Source organism: Periplaneta americana, chromosome 8, assembly GCF_040183065.1.
Source record: "Periplaneta americana isolate PAMFEO1 chromosome 8, P.americana_PAMFEO1_priV1, whole genome shotgun sequence".
Classification (NCBI taxonomy): Eukaryota; Metazoa; Arthropoda; class Insecta; order Blattodea; family Blattidae; genus Periplaneta; species Periplaneta americana.
This window is the reverse complement of record NC_091124.1, coordinates 183,888,375-183,910,059: the sequence shown is the minus strand read 5'-3', so window position 1 is coordinate 183,910,059 and position 21,685 is coordinate 183,888,375. Positions and strand designations below refer to the sequence as shown.

General features: G+C 36.6%; 1 protein-coding gene across 1 annotated transcript in view; it reads right to left on the bottom strand.

Annotated features, from left to right (window-relative positions):
• LOC138704267 (uncharacterized) overlaps positions 1-21,685 on the bottom strand; it is a 132,873-nt gene that overhangs the window by 61,794 nt on the left and 49,394 nt on the right. Inside the window, exons 2-3 of the mRNA XM_069832138.1 lie at positions 20,289-20,366; positions 590-771 (exon numbers count right to left, since the gene is read on the bottom strand). Of these exons, the coding sequence (XP_069688239.1) occupies positions 590-771; positions 20,289-20,366 (260 nt within the window). The remainder of the gene's footprint in view (positions 1-589; positions 772-20,288; positions 20,367-21,685) is intronic.

Below are 21,685 nucleotides of genomic sequence, written 5' to 3'. Positions count from 1 at the left end.
TAAGAGAGTGTGGAGGTGTGGATGATTTTAAATAGTAATAAGAGAGAGTTGAAGAATCTTCTTTCTTTAAGTGGACTCCAAGACAACAGTTCTAGTGACGGTGTTACATGATCGAATTTTCTAATGTTACAAACGAAACGAACGCAGATATTGTGACCACGCTGTAGTCTATGGGCAAGATCAGTATTTAGATTCGTGAATAGAGAATCGCAATAATCGAAGTGGGGCATCACTAAAGTTTGGATCAGGTTCTTTTTAAGGCTGAGAGGTAAAACATTGGTTAAGTGTTTGAGGGAATGAATTATGTAAAAAGTTTTCTTACATATGTAGGTCACTTGACTTTGAAAATTTAAATTTGAATCTAAATATACCCCTAAATTTTTTACTGTCTTACTGTATGTAATTGTAGTATTATTTATTTTTGTATTTGATACAGTGGCTAGATCTATTTTGTTTAATGCTCGTTAGGCAGCCGTTCAATTATTGCACTGCTCAGAACTAAGGAAGTCGGCTCGCTCGTTGCCTAAACATTGACTCGTGCCATAAACAAAAACTTTATAATATGCTCCACAGTTCACGCCTGCGCGACCTTGATCATGGCCTTGAGCAGGTTGTAGCGCTGGAACACGTTGCGCACGGACTTGCTCTCCGTGTACTTGGTCATGAGGGTGATGAGCGAGCGCTTCGCCGTGTCGTAGCTCTCCTCCAGGCGCACGCGCACTGCCCGCAGCCTCTCGTTGTTCTCGATCACCTCCTCCTTGCTCTGGCCGCCTGTAACAGCGAGATAGATAGGTCGGGCATTAACACACAATCTAACGACTTCGTTGTTTTCGATAACCATGCTTTTCATTTGAACATTTGTGACGAGATATGTCTAGTTATCCATCCAGTGCCGAATTAACATCAGTAGCAAATGCACATATCGATGGTATTGAACACCAACCTCTTAATGTGAAAAAATTCAGCTATACACGAATGTGGAATAGTACATTATGCAACGAGCCTATAATGGTAGTAATTAAGACGCAAGTATGTTTATGAAATGAACGCAAGCGAGTTTCATAATTTTCATACGAGCGTCTTAATTACCATTATAGGCAAGTTTCATACGATTTTTTATGCTCCACCATATTTCTAACTTGAAATTATTCATAAGTATTCATGTTATTCTTATCTGATTGGGGAGCGGAATTGACCTTGTGCAATATCTCGTAAATTGTGAGATGTGCACAGACGCGAAAGTATTGATTTTTTTCGAGAAACAAATGTCATTGACCTTGATATCATCTAGAGTGTAAAATAAACATTAACCTGATATAACCTTGAAATAATTGATTTGGACGTTCAAAAACGAGATGGAAAATTGAATTTATTTGAATATTATTTACAATTAACGCTAATTATTATAGTAACAGAACATAACCTTCTGCGACAGTATTGGATTTCCAGCCTCCGTTACGGTTCGCTAGTTGTCTTTCGATTGCATATCCGAGAATAATGGATACTTGCGCTTTCATATTGCTACAATGGTGTTTTCTCATTGGTGGAACACCTGAACTTTAATGAATAGGTGTACTTTAATGAGGTCCATTAAAGGGCTGCTACCAGGTGTATAATTACTACATTTCGGCATGGTCGAGCTTAAAAAACTTTTTAATATCTTGATATCGAAAACGTCTGACATGCGTGGATATTTAAATGCGAAGTTTGTATCCATGCCCTGACTGAAGATGTCTTTCCAGGAGATTTGGAAACTTATTTTTCATAGGAATCAAGTGAAATCTCATTTTGTTCAATTTTTGACGTACGAGGTTGCTATTCAACATCATCCTTATGCTAAATAAATGCTTGTAAGCTGACTGCTACGAATGACATCACAGCGTATTCTAGCAATGTGACAACGGCATGCTGCATGACTTTCATTTCCTGAAGTCCACAGGTTCATGTTAAAAAAAGCGTCGACTAGCGTCACCTAACATTAAATTTGTTACTGATCTACAATGCTAACGTTTAAGCTGTTTTGCAATTTGTCAATAATCTGTTCCTTCTTTGTCAAAACTCCAGGAAGATAATCGAAAGGTGAATAACGTATTTGGAGTCCTTAATCGATCACAGTCGTTTACACCTGAATAGAATGTAAAGAGGTAATCAAATTTTATGAAATCAAATCCGGAAGATCTGGAGGAAAATCTAGTTGAAGAATTTATGCCGTTTACTGAGAAACTATTGAAAATTGATATAACTTCACATATTGGCTCCAAACAACACCTTGTAAAGTTTACGTTCAGCTGACTGCAATTACCAGCGTTGCACTAAACGACGATATATTCTCGTAAGTTGTCGAAGCTGAATCGTCTTCGCCTATCGCTTAAACAGTTTTTGTATCGAGAGAATTTCTGAAGAAAACCTCTAAAATGGGGATCACTCAATTTCTTTAGAGGAATATTTGTACTGGGCATCATTTTGCACGTGTCGTTTAGACCCGCACAACTAAATGATGATGATGATGACGATGATGATTCCTCAGATTTCATTTCAACGCATTTCCTATGCGATGTACTGTTGCAATGTTTCTCTATAACCTGAGTTGTTCTGGTTTTTATTTCAATTTTACATACGTTACACACGATATTGTCTTCGTTAATACATAAAAGTCACTCTCATACTTTTTAATTGCATTTCGTATCTCTGAGCGAATTTAACGTTTGGACTTCCACATTATGAATGGATCAGCACAACATATTCAACTCGTACTAAATACTTGAGCAGGGTAACACAACTGCACACATTGCTTTGCAATGTGGACCGGGGTTCCTTCGTTATATATGCTGCTGTACTCGGCAGGTACAGCTGTCAAAAGAAAAAGTGGCCGCTCTCCTGGAACAAAGTTCCCTTCGGGTATCTTCGCTACAATTCGGAGACAGGCGATGTTACATGTTGTTGGACCACGTTGCCTGACATCTACAGTTATAATTGAAGTATTCTGTGTGTTATCGATAGCATAATGGTAGCGTTCAGGCCTCTTATTCATGAGGTCCTGCGTTCGACTACAACCACGTGCTTTTTATGTTCTTTTTTGTTCTGTTTTTGAGAGAGACAAACTATACATAATGGCTCCTTTCTCTTTTACGATTATTTTAGTAATTAACATCAGGTTCATTAATATATTATGCCATGACTATATCATTATGATATTGTGGCTGCAAATGGAAAGAAAAAAGATTTTATTCTCAATAAAAATATCTTTCGTGGCATAAACAAAACAAATTTACTGGCGTCGACCTTAAAACATTCAAACAATTAAGCGTTCAAAAAACAAAACAAAAAGCCACAATTCAATATTTAGTCTATCTTCCTCTTATCTCGATCATCTTGCAGTCGAGTGGGCATGGAATTGACTAGTCTATGCAAATAGCGACTGTTTTTAGACACGATATTCCAGGCATTCTGAACATACATATATAAGTGTTCTGTCCATGGGCAGGTCTTTCATTGCAAACCCAGCAATCTCCAATCTTTCCTGTTTTCTGCCTTCCTCTTAGTCTCCGCATATGATCCACATATCCTAATGTCGTCTATTATTCTTTTCAACCAGAGACCCAACCAGTTACTTTTTATCTTTCTAATCAGTTTCAGGATCATTCTTTCTTCACTCACTTTTTCAAACACAATTTTATTTCTTATTCTGTCTGTCCACTTCACACGCACCGTTCTTCACCACATCCACATTTCAAATGCTTCAATTCGTTTCTCTTCATTTCGTCGTAATGTCCATGTTCCTTCCCCATACAATGCCACACTCCACACAAAGCACTTCACTAGTCTCTTCCTTAGTTCTTTTTCCAGAGGTCCGCAGAAGATCCTTCTTCTTCTATTTAAAGCTTCCTTTGTTCATGTTTGCAGTTTTTCTTGGGAAGGATAGGCCTAAATGCGGTAACATCCCGTTGCTTTCCGCACACCACTATCTCTTTCGCATCTTATTAAATTCCAGGGAGCCCAAGCGTGGAGATGAGGAGAGTGGATTTGACTAATTGGGCCCTCCGGACTTCACCGAAAGTCACGGCAAGGGTTAAATATTAATTCTATTAGAATGTTTGACCCTATCAGAGATCGGGAAATCTCAATTAGCCTTTGCCCCCCGCATCCTGGACTAGCTTCTACGAATCATCAGAAAATCTTAGAGTGTGATTGGGCCAATTTTTCCGAAAATGTTTCCACACTTTTGCCCTCGTAGCTCAGCGGACTAACGTCGGAATTTAGATGTCAACGTCTCAGGTTCAATTCCTCGTTACTCCTTTTCATTTTATTGTGGTTCAAGATAGTATAATGTAATAATACAAAAAGAAAAACTAATAGCAGTATTATGCAACTGGATTTTTCCAAACCTAATATTAAATTTATGTTATTTATATCGCTAAAGAACGATTACAATATAAATAACTTGAATATTATTTATACAGTATCACTAAAGAACGATAACACAATATAAATGATAAATATCGGTTTGTTGAATTAATATAAGATATTATATAATACGTATTTAATTATCTAAATAAAATAACCTATTTTTACAAAGAAAGATGTTTATTTGTGTTATAATAATTACCTACATAAATACAGATTATTTATATTGCGAAAGAACAATAACAATATAAATAACTAGAATATTATTTTATAATGCTAATGAAGGAAAACAATATAAATGATAACTTGAATATCATTTATATCGCTAAAGAACGATAACAATATAAAAAACGTGAATATTATTCATATCGGAATTTCACAGATTTATTACAGATGTATTTAAGAAATTGTAGAAGAATAGTAATTAGTAACAGTGTCCTATTTATTCTTCTTGGAGCCAAATTTGTAACTTTTAAAAGTGTGGTTACTATGTTGAAGTGTATGTGTTGCAACGGATGCTTGATTTGTTATGTATGTGAGTCACTTATGGGATGATGTCGTCGCAATATCGTAATTATAGTTTGATTTATGATGTATGGTACGGAAAGCTGCATATTTGTGTTATAGAAGTGTTACGTATGTGTGTTGTTAATGTTTTTGTATGTTTGAAATTGATAACTGATATTTGATTTGCAATCGCAATGCCTAATTTACGGATTGTTTATGTTTTGTTTACATCGCGTAAGCTAATTTAATTTTCTTTTCTATTTCTCTTTATGCTTATCTTTTTTGTGTATGAAACTATAGCCCTAACATACATATGTAAAATAGGGCTAACCACCATTGGAGATACAATAATAAAAATTGTTATTCATATCGTTATAAAACGATAACAGAATACAAATGATGACTTGAATTTTATTCATATCTCTAAAGAACGATAACAAAATATAAATAACGTGATATCCATCAAGAACGATAACTGGATATAAATGATAATTTGAATATCATTTACATCGCTAAAGAACGATTAAAAAATATAATGAAAACTTGAAGAAGGCGCGAACCCACAACCTTTGAATCATTAAACAAGCACACTACCGCTGGTCTGCGAGGAGCAGATATGGAACACTTCCATAGTTCCGGAACTGCTTGTACAAGCACATGCATCGTGTAACATCGCCGCGACCCGAAGTGGACTTTGAAAATATTCGCTGTTCACGAGTGCGGCCACTTTTTTTTTTTTTTGACAGCTGTACACAAAAGACGGACGGCGCGGCACGTGCCATATACTCCGATACGAAACAACTTCACTTTTCCTTAAGTCATCCCGCATCCACTGTCTGGTAATGACTGATATACGCGGTGTCTACAAATGATTGAAGCGATTTCAAAAAATCACTGTAGGTATATTATTTAATATATGAATACAAAACTGTATAGTTATATAGAAAAATTCCCTCTAGTAACTCTGCACATATCAACTCTGCAATTAAGTTCGTCTTGCACTCGCTGCAGCACCTTTCTGTCAATTTGAACAAAAGCATTAATGATGCGAGCCCAGAGTTCTGGCAGATGACGACAGGAACACTGAATCCTTCATAAATCCCGTACAAAAAAAATACAATGGTTAAGTCGGGCGAGAGTGGAAACCATGACGGCAGTTCGTGATCAGTGATCATCATTTCCTATACGACCAATCAATCTTTTCTCTGTCTGGTGTTTAAGAAGTCACAAATGTGAAACTAGTCCGTATGCGCTCAACTGTTTCTTCAGGCGCGAGAGGACGACCTGTTGATTTACCTTCACAAAGGCATCCCGTAGATTTGAACTGTTCTTACTCGTACCATCGCGAATGGAATTGGCGCTGGGATCTTAATGAAACTTCGTTCTAAAATGCCGCCGAGCCGTTGCGACAGATTGCCTTGAATGAAATTCGAGGATAGCATATGAAGAGCACAGGGGAAAAACTTGATAAGTGCAAAATTATCGATTTTCTGTTTTAGATGTAAAGTAATAGCTTAGTATAGATTTGTGTAGTTTAATTTTGCGAATAACAACCTCATTAAATCATTAGTCCAAATAAATTTTAAGAACGATAACCCAAAGACAATAGACTGTAATGGATCTTGAAACTTTTAACTTGTTCTTCTGTAAAAACAATAAAACGTGTGTACTCTTCATATGCTTTCTTACTGTTTGTCGCTATCTTACAACTGTAGCGCTCTCGAGGCTGCAGACAGAAACGTGCTTACTGGGCAATTCAAGCAACACTTTGATGGCGAAGTGCATCAACATCGGTTAAAAACGCAGTAATCATAGATTACAAAACAACTGTTAAACAGTAACAGTGGTTAAAATGTAATTTCTGTGCACCATTCATAATCACAGATTACTTAGACATGACTAGCTGACACCTCATTTAACCAGAGTAAAGTCTACGATGGTACACTGTTTCTACAAAATGACTAAAGGAAAGCATCGATACCGCTGCAAAGTTAATAGTCAACGTCTAAAAACGATTGAGCTCACTCCGTTCTACATCGAAATGAACGTGTCCTACATTTTCGCTTTGCATTTGTTTGCCTTTGGGCGCTGTTATATTTACGAATTGCATTTCTTTGCTTTTCAGTCCTGTTAGGTTAAGATCGTACAAAATAGAAACTTGAATGCAAAAATGATTATATCCCAATGTGAGGTTGAAGTATCGATAGACTTAATTACAAGATTTAAATATATTAGGCCTATATATAAAAAGATGGAATATCTATAGCCTAAAGGAAAAGGATGCAGAAGATTAGTAGGAATGTGTATACGACCCAGGACCCCATTTACACGAGGGAACTGTTCATTATCCTAAGATCCATCCATAACCTCTCTTTGTTCAGCCAGTGACATAGAGAAAGAGATATTGGAGTATTCCCCCTTTTAGTACAGAAAATAACAGTTACATAGAATCGTAATATAAGCAGCCGATCCATAGGAGGAATATGACTTTTGTGATATTTCAAGTGATCCACTTGTAGATTTTGATAAACGAAATCCCTCCTGAAATTTTCTGTCACCTAATTCTTCGTAAGAATTCTCTCTTTCCACTAAAGAAACTTCACGCTCACGCTCTATCAAGTAATTCAAGTACTGTATAATAATAATCGTCTTCGAAATAACCATCTGTGGCTCTGGCCGCCATTTTGCTTTACTAGCTCTACTAATCGCTGGTTATCTCTTTTAACCGCTCATATTTGGCCGGTTAGAGATTACTGTGGTTAACCTCCTATTTAAGTCGTAACCGAGGTCGATCCACTGTAAAAATGCTTACCCAGGGGTTAGGTGACAATTTTAACCGGTGATTACACTAACCGACGTTGATGCACGTGGGCATGAGAGATATAACACCAAACGCGATCACCGTACGTCGAAAGCCTTGGTTTTTCTGAACCGACTCATGCGACGTGCGAGATGCCTCACACAAATCTGGTCAACACGAGAGATGGTGTGTGGTTTCTATAGTTGCGAGGTGCGCAGACCTCGCATCTCGCAGCTGTAGAAACCACTCACTAGGTTCGTTCCAACAAGCGGTTCATGGATCAGTTCATGTACGGTTCCTGTACCATCTTATGCGCATGCGCTAGTTGAGCATCTGCTATGGGATTGAAACTGGACTGGACGCTGTTGGAACGCTTTCGCGGATCGTTATGTACTAAATCCAGAGATGCTATAACTGTGATCATCTTTGCTAAGAACGGGATGCTTATTATTATCATTTCGCAGCTAATTCTAATTACAGAAAATAGAATTTCTATCATTTTCTATTAAATGATGACAAAAAGTATGGAAGGCAAGAATTCCGCTAATTCAATGTCGTGTACTGGGGGACTCTCATCTAAAAATAGTTTTTTTATCATTAATTTACGTACGTTATTTACTTTTAATCAAAGCTGCATGTTGAAATTGTAATTAACTATTTCAATACCCAAATAATTTCCATTCCCTTTCTTTTTGGCGAAAATTTAAATTAAATCTCTAGTTTTATTATTCGTCTGAACTGTCACTTTTCATCTTTAACCTCATTGATGTGAACAGTCAATCAGTCTTTCTTCAGTATCCAGGAGACGTTGGTGAGCTTATGCGCATGCGCGTCTCTCGTGCTCTTCCGTACATGCCTCAATCCAAGGACTATTTCTGACCGTTCCGGACCCGTGTCAAAAGCTTGTTGGAACGCCCGACTGCAGTACATGTTTCCGGTTCAGGACTGGTTCGGATTGTGTTGGAACGCTTTTTCTGTACTGCGCATGCTCACGATGGTTACGGACGGTTCCTGACTGTTGTTGGAACGAACGTACTATCTCTCGTGTTGTCCACATTTGTGCGAGGCGGGTCTCGCATCTCGCACGTCGCATGAGTCGGTTCAGAAAAACCAAGGCTTAATAATCGTACCGGTAATACTGTCATTAAAGAAATCATGAAACAGTTTCAGTCATTTGTAGACACCCCATATTTTTTAACTCCCAACCGCTCCCCGGATCCCACAGCTAATGGAATTGGATACGTCACTGCCTTTTCAGCGCCACACACAGATATGTTCCCCAACTTTATTTGCACTTATCTGCATGTCCAGCTGACAGAGGGAAGGGGGATTGCTGTTAATTACAACGGCGCTTTGGCTCTGCACCTTCCTCGTGTTTTACTAGAGATGTCAGAAGTAGATTCTTATTCCGCGACTACTGTAACGTTATCAGCAAAGCTCGGAACTTGGAGACTTGTGTCTTTGCACGTGACTAAGCGACCGGACTTCAATGTCAACAAACTCCCGCTTCCAGCACGGAGGTACTGTCAGGTCTGTTACAAAAGTGGTTTCTGGCTGCAACAACATATTGATAATATTATGGTAGGTTGAAACACGTAATTTCATAGCATGTAATATAATAAAAATAAACATGAGAAATATATCAAATTTACTGTTCCGCTGTGTACATTTTATTACAGTGTATGACTACCTACATTCGAAGATTTTTCGGTAGCAGACTTAAAATACTGAATGTTTCCACTATTACTGTTTTCTGTTCGATTTTCAGCAGTTGCAAGCTGATCTCGTATCTGAGAAAGATAAGTATATCCTAAATTTTTCTCGAAAATAGTTTTCAATTAGTGTGTCACTACTAGGGCAAGCCCCTCTACATTTCGATCCATGGCTATGGACAGGCTTTTCTGCAATTTGAGGGACTGCAATGCCTTTCAATGAATTTCGTTTCCAGTCTCTAGTTAGTGTGTGGCACAACTTACAAAATATAAACTCTCCATTCGAAAAAAATAATGTATCTCCTCCGAATTCTCCACGAAATTCTGTATCTTAAATTTAAAACAAAATGTATTTTAAAACTTCTATAATACCCATTCGAAATAACACGTATTTTCTATTTTCTCAAACAGACCGTTTACCTTTAATTCTCTGAATGTCATTGGCTTCGACATAACAGTTTCTTCGTCCGTCTTCCTGTCATTAGTTGTGGCCACTTTCTTAGTACACACGACTGTCCCTGAGCACTTGCAGCTTGAGCTTTGTGTACGCTGTACCTGTAACCTTACTCATGCACACGACACAAGTCCCCAAGTTCCGAGCTTTGGTTATCAGTATACTGCACTCCTATACCACATTCTTAATGCACTCCCCGCTGTCACTATCGGTATATTACATTCACAGCGCTGAAGCCAACAATTTACTCGCATTATGATTCCTCTTGACCCCTGCGGTGGCTGAGCGGTCAGAACTTCAGCCTGTCACGCAGGCGGCCCGGGTTCGAGTCCCAGTTGTAACTGGGATTTTTCTTCGAATAGTGACATGTGTGGCTAACAAGGTGGCATTTGGAGGTTTTCCCTTTTCCCCATATTAGGCATCCACATAATTCCGTCAACATTTCTCCATTTCGTCAGCATTCCATAGCATTTTCCCGAACGCCGCCTGTGCTTCGGTTCAGAACAACCAAGGCCTTACAGTTAGCCGGTGTGGGTATGGAATGCGCCTGCCTTGAGTCTTAGCGAAATAATCTTGAAAGGTCGCAGTGCTTGATCCTAGTGTTCCCCGCCCGAAATTTCATTCCATTCCACAGCAACAACTCGGCCGTAGCGGGCTCGATCGCCAATAAGCGGGCAGCAAAATGTTCGCACCCTTAACTAAATTCATCCTGTACAGGATAGCTAACGCACAATCTTACTACTCTAGCCCGAAACTACATAATTTTTGCCCAAAGTTCTTTTTTTGTTTTGTTTTCCTCCCTTCCCGAAAATGAGTGTTGAACATTTCCTGCAATATTGTTAATGCTGTGGCCTTTGAAAATTTCAACAGCCGTATTGCCATAATACTCTACGAGGAATCCTACCGAGTGTCTATATTTTGTCAGCATGAGACACAAAAATAAGCTTAAATGGTTTCTTATAAATCTAAGATTGGTTCTAAGATGTACGGTAGTATGCTTACAACATTACTTACTTACTGGCTAAAAGGAACCAGGAAGTTCATTGCCGCCCTCACATAAGCCTGCCATTGGTCCCTATCCTGAGCAAGATTAATCCAGTCTCTATCATCATGTCCCACCTCCCTCAAATCCATTTTAATATTATCCTCTCATCTACATCTTTAAAGATCCTCAATTTTTGGAACTTAAAAGGACAGACTTAGTGAGTTTACTAACTGGCGACATTAACCTTGCGAAACGTACACGAGATGGAGCTCTATGAAGGAAATCTAAGTATGAGCTAGAAAATGAAGTTGTACCGGCAGCTATGTCATGTGATTCATTAAGCCTCAGACGGTATCGACTGTTTGATGTCATAAATCCGAGGCAGAGAGTACTTCTAAAAGTGATTGTGAGTCAGCTTCTCTCTAACTGATTAAACAAGTTTCAAGTGCTGTTTAATTAACTCCACCCTTTTCCTGTGAAAAATCCAGGCACAATGTGCTCGTTGGAGTTGAAGTGCTTATGACTAACCTAATCTATCTCTAGTCATATTCCACTTCTATTTCCAACCCAGACAGAAATGTGAAGTCCTTGACATCAATACGAGATCGTGACGTAATAGTCCATATCCCAGTTTACAAAAATGTCGTCAAAATACTATGTCTCCTCGAATCAAGGCTTCTATACATTCAATAAGTTATCTCGTTTTTCATTAGCCAATCAAATAGCTAGTTGGCTGATGACGAGCGAAGAGTCCATGCTGATTGGTCCTTTATTTTAAAATTGATCAGCGTGCATTATAAACATAATCGCCTCAAATAAAAACATTACAAGTGGTATAAACCAAGTGTGTACGTATCATGGAATAAAATAAATACGTTGAAAGTGTTTATACAGTGTATATAAGCTGTACTTACACTTGTCACTGCATTCTTTTTCTGTATTTCTTAACAATTCGTCTGCTCTCAGTGTCTGCCGTCCGTCTGCTAGTTTCCAGTCTTGTGTTCACATACTTGAGTCGTATAAAGAACCTGGTTTTGACTGTACAATCAACTTCAAAAGAAAGAATAATGTATTACAATTTAAAGAGGGCCAAGATGGTGGTGTTTTTGTTTTAAATGTATGTTTATAAAAAAATCTAACATTGATTGATTTTAATATCTCATTCTAAAGTTTGGAAAAAGGGGCATATGTACCGGTAATGAAATGTCAACAACACGTTCATTTACAATAATCATTATAACTCAACAATGAATTGTCACTGAAGGCTATTATGATTAACCCACTGATTATGGCATAATGGCAAAATGTCATAAGTCGTTAATATAAAATCAATATAATGGAATTATAGTGAAAAATCATCACTGTTATCAGTCATTAACCCTTCACCCCTTTGGTGTGCAACTGTCAGTATAAGTAGCATGATTATTTTGTTAATTGTAAGTTATGTACGACCCAGCAGAGATTACAAAAGAAAGAAAATAATTTGTAGGTTAACATAGATGAACCTAGTCTAATTATACAAAGCTGGTATTAACATAGGCTACTTATATACTATTGTCACGCCAGGAGAAGGCGGCTGAAGTACTTAGACGGGGCGGAGGGGAAACAGTCGCGCATGCGCATGCATTCCTGTTTCACAAACATCTATGAGTCTTTGCGACTTTGTGAAAATAATAGTGGGGTTTTTACTGTAGTGTTTTATTAGTTTCAACAAGACAATTGTTTTCAGTATACCACAAATCTTGTATTGCTTTAGTTATCCTTTGCTTTTCGTGTTAATAGTGTTGATAATAATATAGTTAATAGAATTTATGTTATTGCATATTGTTATTTAGGTTTATAGCAGTTTTTTGTTTATTGTAAATATGTCGACAAAGAGGAAACAAGGATTGACAATCTATAGCGAAGAAAGGAATATTATTAGAAGTGTAAAATAATTCTGTGATGAAGAAAAAGAACAACAGTGCCTTTGCATTCTTCTTACGAAACCTACAGCAAAGGTAGAAAAGTACTCTAATCTATCCACAAGAACAATACAGCGTATAAGGAATGAAATGAAAGACTGCACAGAAGAAAGTGCGTTGTCGACACCTGAGGGAGAAAAAAAATGTAAACGTCCAGACTACCGAAACGCAAATGTAGAGGACTTCGACGGGAGATTGACAAAAAAGATATAATTGAGAATTTTTATTTGAAAAAGAAAGAAGGCCACCGGCGTAGCTCAGGAGGTAGTGCGTATGCCTGCTGATCTGCAGTTGTGCTCGGGAGTGAGTTCGATTCCCGTTTGCGCTGACTACCTGGTTGAGTTTTTTTCCGAGGTATTCCCAAGCGGAAGGCGAATGTCAGGTAATCTATGGCGAATCCTTGGTTTCATTTCGCCAAATACCATCTCGCCATCATCAATTCAATGGACACTGAAGAAGCTAGTAGTTATTACAGTGTCGTTAAATAACAAGTAAAAAAATAGTTCCAAGCTGCAACAAACGTTTACCCTTTTACAAGAGAAAATTGATTTGAAATGAAAGACAACATTAAGACGAGTACTGAAGAAAAAGGTTTTCAGGTCGAAGAAGTGTGCAGCAAAAAAAAAAAAATGAGGAAAACACTGTAAATTGGAATACGTGAAGATATCTACAGCAAATAAGAAAGCTTAGGAAAGTGGAAAAACCGATTTTGTATCTGGACGAAATGCGGATAGATAGGCCTACCAATTTAACGTTTCCCAAGTTCTGGCACGATAAAAATGTTACGGGAGTTGTGACTACCGTAAATGTGTCCAGAACACTCATTGTTGTCCATCAGGATGGGGGCGGTGGGGCTAATGGCTTTGTTGAGAGATTCGAGTTAATATACACGGCTGGAACGTAAACAGACGATTATCATGGACAGATCATACTCCAGCAATTTTGAAAAATGTGATAATGGTAGTCATAGCAACAGCACCGAAGATGCGGAATCATTTATGTCTGACTCCGTTCCTGTGTAGCCAAGTAAGTGGACGAAGTTTTCAGGTCAGAGTGTAGCGTACAGTTCCCCCGTCCCGCCTATCTACTCCCCTCGCCAACTCGTAGCGCGAAGACAGTAGGCCTATGTGATTTATTTAAACTTACCTGTAGGCTTTAACATTCTCGGTCGTTTCGGTTTTATTTTCACTAACCTGCTCGGAAGTCAGGAACAAAATCATAATCTTTAAAATGACCAGAGCATACTCTGCTTGTATCAGGATTGAATTTATCCTGTCTTTTGCACGCAATTAGGCCTACCCATTTTTTTCTAATTCCTAAATCTTTAGGATTGGTAAAGAAAGACAAGTCCTTATTTTTATCGTTAGAATTGTTGCATACCGCAACAGCACATCTTTGACCTGGCATAATGCATTCAAAACAACATAAACAAGAAAAAACACGAGATGCTGTTTTCAAGCATTTGAGATTTGGCGCGCTCAGCTATCTTATGACGTCAGAATCGCTCTACTTTCTCCGCCAATCCCTCGCCTACAAGCTCGATACTAATGCAACCTATGAGAAGTTTAGAAGCCTTGACCTCGAATGTCTTTTCCTATAACTATATTCTCTTCATTTGTCTTGTAAGTTGCTAGGCAACGAACGATTTGTTACATCTGTGGTTGGTATTCATTTGAAAACATTCAATTGCTTATGCGATATGTAGTAGCCTACCTGTTACCTTCAGTTTGTCATTGAAAATATGCGACGACATATTAATTCTAGTGTTTCTGATTTTGTTGAAAAAAGAGCATGACTGCAAAATCAATAGCTGGAGAAATAATTATGTGAAGTGAAAGATGAATGGATGGTCATTAGTGGCACTGGTTTAAGGGATTCAACGATGAATCCTTGAAGATAAAACTCTCTTCAGAAGACTACCTATTGTAGATATTGAGGAAGAGAAGCCACTCGTCAATATAAGTGAATTGTCAGCAAGTCTTGATGTTTCTTAGGCCGGTGTACGTTGGCAGCTATACTTGGAATGGAATGGAATATACGGAGGGCGTCCACTGCGACCATTTACGATCTATTGAGCTAACTCTCAGTCCAGACGCTTTCATAAACCCACACCGGCTGATTACACTAAGGTTCGCTGCGTACCCAGATTTCGAGCAAGCCACAGCCGGTGATCGGGAAATGCTATGGAATGTTAATGAAATGGAGAAATAGCGACATAATTATGTACATACATAATATAGGGAAAAACGGGAGAACCCCCCCCAAAAAAAAACCTAACTGCGACTTTGTCCGCCACAAGTGTCACTATGGATTTTTCAATGAAATATCCCAGACCTGACTAGAACTCGAACCCGGTCTTTATTATTACAATCTAAAGTAGACAATTTGACAGTAGCGGGATTGATGGCTGGAGCACGGGGAACCATTCCAATTTTTTTTGCTAGTTTCTGGACATCAGTGGGATTAGGTTAAGCACTTTTCCTTAGATTGGTCATTAGCACTATTAAGGGGTCTATTTTAGTTTTGAGAAACCATCGTAATGGATTTAACGTTTTATTTTAGAACTAGCCGTACCCGTGCGCTCCGCTGCACCTGTTAGCAATAAATATAAAGTAATTACATAATTAAAATAGGACGTTTGATCCAGGGGACAACATTTACAACAGCGCAAGATAATCTGCTTCGCTCATTACCCAATTTTCTTTGCATTGGATTTATTGCATATATATTTTATGTATTTTAACACGATTCAATTGAGCATAGTTAAAATTTGAATGATAAAATAATGAATTGCTAAGCTAACGTACTATTACTGCATACTAAATCAATACACTCTCGTTGTTCGTTAATTCTCTGAGATTAAAATGAGTGTACATAAATATTATTTAAAGAAATACAGAAAACGAATGTAAAAATAGCCTATCAAATTTTCTGTGCATAAGATTTACTCAGACGTTACTGTAATAACATTATAGCATTATGTCCATCTAGAGAAACTACACTTTCCAATGGTGCAATAATAATTAATTATACAAATCGGTTAATTTAGCTTCTGATATTACCTCATACAAACACAGAAACATTGTCTGTAGGCTATGTTTAATAGCTTTCGATTGTTGATGTCCAAGGCCCCTGTTTCGATTGTTGTTGTCCAAGGCCCCTTATAGACGAAGTCATTTGTTCTTAATTCATTGCACCGTCTTAGATGGCGCTATTTTAATTTTAAAACTCATTTATCTCATGAAATATCAGTCCTATCAAAATTTTGCAAAGAATAAAACTTATCGAGAATCATTTTTAAAGACACTTTTGTTATGTAACGTTTTTCACAAAAATCAATAATAACCGAGATATTTCGATTTATTTAATTCAGGCCCCCTTATAACCCCCCTTTTAAATAAAGTATTTTGAATGCCATATAGCCTAAAATCTAAGTTACAACGAACTTAATTTATATTCCAATTTTCATATAAATCGGTTCAGCCATTATCGCGTGAAAAGGTAACAAACATACAGACAGACAGACAAAAATTTCAAAAAAGCGATTTTCGGTTTCAGGGTGGTTAATTATATATGTTAGGACCAATTATTTTTGGAAAATCGAAAATTACCAGAAAAATTTCGGCTACAGATTTATTATTAGTATAGATTGATTGAAGATTATGAGATGTTTAGGCCTAATTTAAAAAATTAGACCTCATATTTTAGATTGTTAACGAAGCACTTAATATTCACTATATTTCTTTTTTTTTTTACAATATTTCGTCCTTGTGGTAACTCTTTAATAAGGAAAATTATTTGTATCAATAAACTATTTTATATGAATGACATTTGTTTCTTGTTTCTAATGCACAGCTGAATTCATTTGTTGACAGTTCAAAAGCAAAATACCCAAAATACAGTATTTATGGCCTTGACGATTAAATTCGCTCCTTGGTGATGTCATGGGTATAGAGAAACAAGTCGCAAGCTCTTATTCAGAACTGAACACAGGGTATAAGATGACGTCCATTCTTCTTACTCTTGAAATTAGCGTAGGAAGAATGCTATATTGTACTGAACAACAAATTTTTACTTTTTGTCTTGCTCCGAAATAAAAATAGGTAAATATTACTAATATGTGTGCCCTAAATTTGAATTTGAAATCCAAATTTCCCCGTCACGTACCATTTTCCGGGGAAAATAAATTAAATTTTTTATGACAAAACTTCATTTGTTTTTAATTTTTCACTGCTATGATAAAATTAAAACACACTATGGATTCAAAATCCCTCATAATACTTGAAAAATGTGTACTGGATGCAAAAATGATCTTACAAAGTTTAGAACACAACAGTAAAATGATTTTAAAAGTCTCAGAATTTGAAGTAACCATTTAAAAGGATCTTCTGGATGACTTCTGTTTATAACTAGACCCAGAACTGTGTTTTACAAGGAACCAACAATATTCTGCGAGCATGCTGGATGATCTTGCTTTATATCGCCTTTCCATTTAATTTCTTGATGAAATCTTTCTCCATGTTCGTCGCTTACCGCTCCTAAATTAGGAGGAAAGAAATCCAAATGAGAATGTAAAAAGTGTATTTTGAGAGACATATTACACCCCATTTTCTCATATGCACTTAACATGGTTTCCACAACAAGTTCTATGTAGCTAGTTGTCTGTCCTAGAATTTCCAAGGAAATTTGAACAAACATATTTGAAAGCGCGCCATTCCATTCTTTCTGTAACTGAAACTTTTTCCTCAAACAAATAGACAACCATAACTTTGTGAATTTGTGGATCGACAAAAATGCCCTCTTTTAGTTTGCCTTCACTCATACTAGTACCGTAAACATTTCTTTTAAATACTGAAAACCACACCCTTGTTTGTTCATTGCATAGACCTCACATTGAAAGTCTTGAAATTTACTTAATAGAAGAAACCAATATCTGTTTATTAATTAGAAGTACAAAAGAACATGTCAACAACCATAAGAAACCGGAAATGAATCATAAACTCATAAAATGCAATAGCTTTTATACCATTAAGTACGAGAAAAATTCGTACCGGCACCGGGAATCGAACCCAGGACCTCTCAGCTGTGCGCGCTGAGTGCTCTCTAACCAACTGAGCTATGCCGGGACCCGATTCACGACGCCGGCCGAACTCCTCTCGTAGTATCGTGTTACGGCCTTACTGCCTGCACTTGAGACGATACACGTCATATAACTTATGTACAGGAGCGCATATTACATGACTTTATGGCCTGGGTTCGATTCCCGGTGCCGGTACGAATTTTTCTCGTACTTAATGGTATAAAAACAAACTGACTAGTCATACTAGTCGAGCAAAATATAATGAGGTGGGCGAGACCTCATTCATATTTGATACATATATGATGTTAACAGTTTAAAGAAACTGTTGTTGAATATGGCCATAAAGTCATGTAATATGCGCTCCTGTACATAAGTTATATGACGTGTATCGTCTCAAGTGCAGGCAGTAAGGCCGTAACACGATACTACGAGAGGAGTTCGGCCGGCGTCGTGAATCGGGTCCCGGCATAGCTCAGTTGGTTAGAGAGCACTCAGCGCGCACAGCTGAGAGGTCCTGGGTTCGATTCCCGGTGCCGGTACGAATTTTTCTCGTACTTAATGGTATAAAAACAAACTGACTAGTCATACTAGTCGAGCAAAATATAATGAGGTGGGCGAGACCTCATTCATATTTGATACATATGCAATAGCTTTTGTTTTGGTTTACAACCCTCAACCCGCAGATGTTTCCTGGGAGCGCTTATCAAAAAGTGAAATTGTAGGCCTAGCATATCTTAAAAACCTGACGTGATACGAAGAAAAGAGATGCATTTTCGTATTCAGCGCACATCAAATCATAAGGAACACATTGTTTTAAGTCGGAGCAAAATTCTTGTTGTTCACTGTTATTAGTTACAGTTGAAGTAGCAGAAATTCATGCACTACGAGGGAACTGTTATCTTACGTCTAGTTCATGTGAGAGAAACTTTTAGAAGCTATTCTCAAAAACAACATTTCGAAACTATGAGAAAGAGAAGTTTATTGTACCATTTGAGGATTAAACGTCATTACTTATCCTCCTTACAGCTATGACTACCTTGAAGTGATTATCACGTACAGTACATATTTGAACTGTTGAAGGAACTTGTGAATGATAAAATTTTGTAAATGTTCTCTCAAATATTTGCTTCGCAGTCACAAATAAATATAACTAGTGGCTTGTGCAGCAAATGCTGCAAACTAAGTTCATTAGATGTTGAAAGAAACATTTTTCAGATTTATTTTCAATGAAGAATACCAGACATTCTGAAAGTTATTTGCTTCCATAATAATGAAAGATACTCTCTCTCGAGCCAATATGAAGATAACCACGCATATAAATATCTACACCATACCACCATTAAATATATGAAAAAGACGCAACCCCACTTGATTAATAACTATAAAAATATTTGATTTTTAATAATATTATTATCTTACGTAAGTTTTATAACTTACAGTAACATATACTATATAGCCGCCACTCAGTAAATATAGAAATCAAAATCTAATTTAAGTTATTCTCTACATCTACTTATATAACCCCAAAACGTTTCACTTTCATATCATCAATATAGCATTAATATGTATTACTAATGAAAGATAGTCACATCATGGCATTAACTACAATAATATTTTATTTCTAATGGCAATAATGTCATCAAACCACCTCAAGTTTTGTAGTTTTTAATATCCAATACACAGCTGTACCCAGAAAATTACACACCACAGAATCGAACCTGTAAATTATTTTTAGTAAGTTAAGTTTTTAATAACCAATTTAATTTGAGCTCTAAATATGTCAGCATTCTTGCAGATCATGGCCTTCGTGTAATATTGTTTACTGTAGTGTGTGTTTCGTTTTATTCTGAAATGCAATTAGCTAGTTCTCAAAACTGACGACAGATGGATGTTGGAAAATAGGAAAATTATGTTGAAAAATTGACATTTCACTGAAAACTACTATTTTTCTGAAAAAGTTTGAGTTTCAAGCTTCAAAATGAGGGGTCATTTATTAAAATCCGTTCAGCCGTTTTCCCGTAATTTCCATTACTAGTTCAAATTATATACATATATACATATATATATATATATGTATTAGAGGCATAAGTAATAAAAACAGCGTTAATTTAAGTGGATGATGCCTTGAGAAATATAAAAAACTGGCATTAAAATATATAATCAAAGTCGTACTTATTATTATTATTATTATTATTATTATTATTATTATTATTATTATCATTATTATTATTATTATTATTATTAGGCCTATTATTATAATCATATTTCTGAAGAGTTTATTACAACTATTGAAATATGTCTACCCGTAAAATAGGCTACATAAATTGGACATATCATGAGCAAATGAAATCTCTTTAATATTTGATTAAAATGAATACTTACTGGACGTTCCTTCGTCCTTGACGTCCTGGACGATGCGACGTACACTTTGAGTGAACTTTCCCACTAGATTGGTCCCCGCTGAAAAAGAAAAGAGGAGAGTTATTAGCAAAGAACCTGGCACGTTTACATGATCGATAAAAATCATTGTATAAAAACTCTGTTAATTCACTGCGACACTGTTGAATCAATATATTTTAAACATTTCGTTAGCCATGAAAAACGGAACCTCTTTTTATATAAAATACTCATATAATAGCAATATTTACAGCGTATGTAAAATAGACAGCATACAAATATAACTCATAGTAAGCAATAGTAAGAACAAAGTGACACTCAGTTGACCTCAAGAATTTGTATTCAGTCAAAATATTTGTGAATCATGAGGTAATTCTAGCAACAACTAAGAATGGGTTGCAGATCGAGACGCACCAACTTAACACAATAAATGAAAGAAGTAAATGTAAAATAAGACGAAGAGAAGTAGACGTAAAAGAATATGAATGAATTAACATACCTAAAATGAACATGAAAAGAAGTAAACGTAGAAAAAGATTATGAAAAGAAGTGAACTTGAAGAAAGAATATTAAAAGAAGTAGATTTAAAAGAAGAATATGGAAATAAGTAAATGTGAAAGAACAATATAAAAACAAGTAGACTTAAAAAATAATTAGAAAAAGGTATAAAAAGGAATATGAAAAGAAGTAAACATAAAAGAAAAATAAGAAAATAAATAAAGGTGAAAGAAGAATGTGAAAAGAAGTAGTCGTAAGAAGAACATGGAAAGAAGACTTAAAAGAAGAATATGGAAAGAAGTAGACCTGAAAGAGAAATATGTTGTTGTTGTTGATGTTTTCTAATGCCAGGCGTTTGACAATAAAGTAATTTGACCTCTTGTACTCCAATATTTTTCAAAGATATTATCATGGTCAGCCACTGAACCACAGATTTTGAGGTGTTCCGAATCCATTTCTTGGTTTGAGTTGCACAATGGGCAGTTAGGGGACTGATATATTCCAATTCTATGCAGGTGTTTGGCCAAACAATTATGGCCTGTTGCCAATCTAAATGCAGCTACAGACGATTTTCGTGGTAAATCGGGAATTAACTGTGGATTATGATGCAGAGAGTTCAATTTTTTCCCTTGAGATTGTGTTATCAAATTTTGTTTGTTGAAATATAAGTATGTAGATTTAATAAATCTTTTCACAGAGTAATATGTAGATTTAGTAACAGGTCTGTAAGTAGCAGTGCTGCCCTTCTTTGCTAAAGCATCCGCATTCTCGTTTCCCAGGATTCCACAGTGGGATGGTATCCATTGGAATACAATTCTTTTATTGAGTGATATTAATTGAGAGAGCATTTTAGTTATTTCTGCTATTTGAGATGAAGGTGTGTG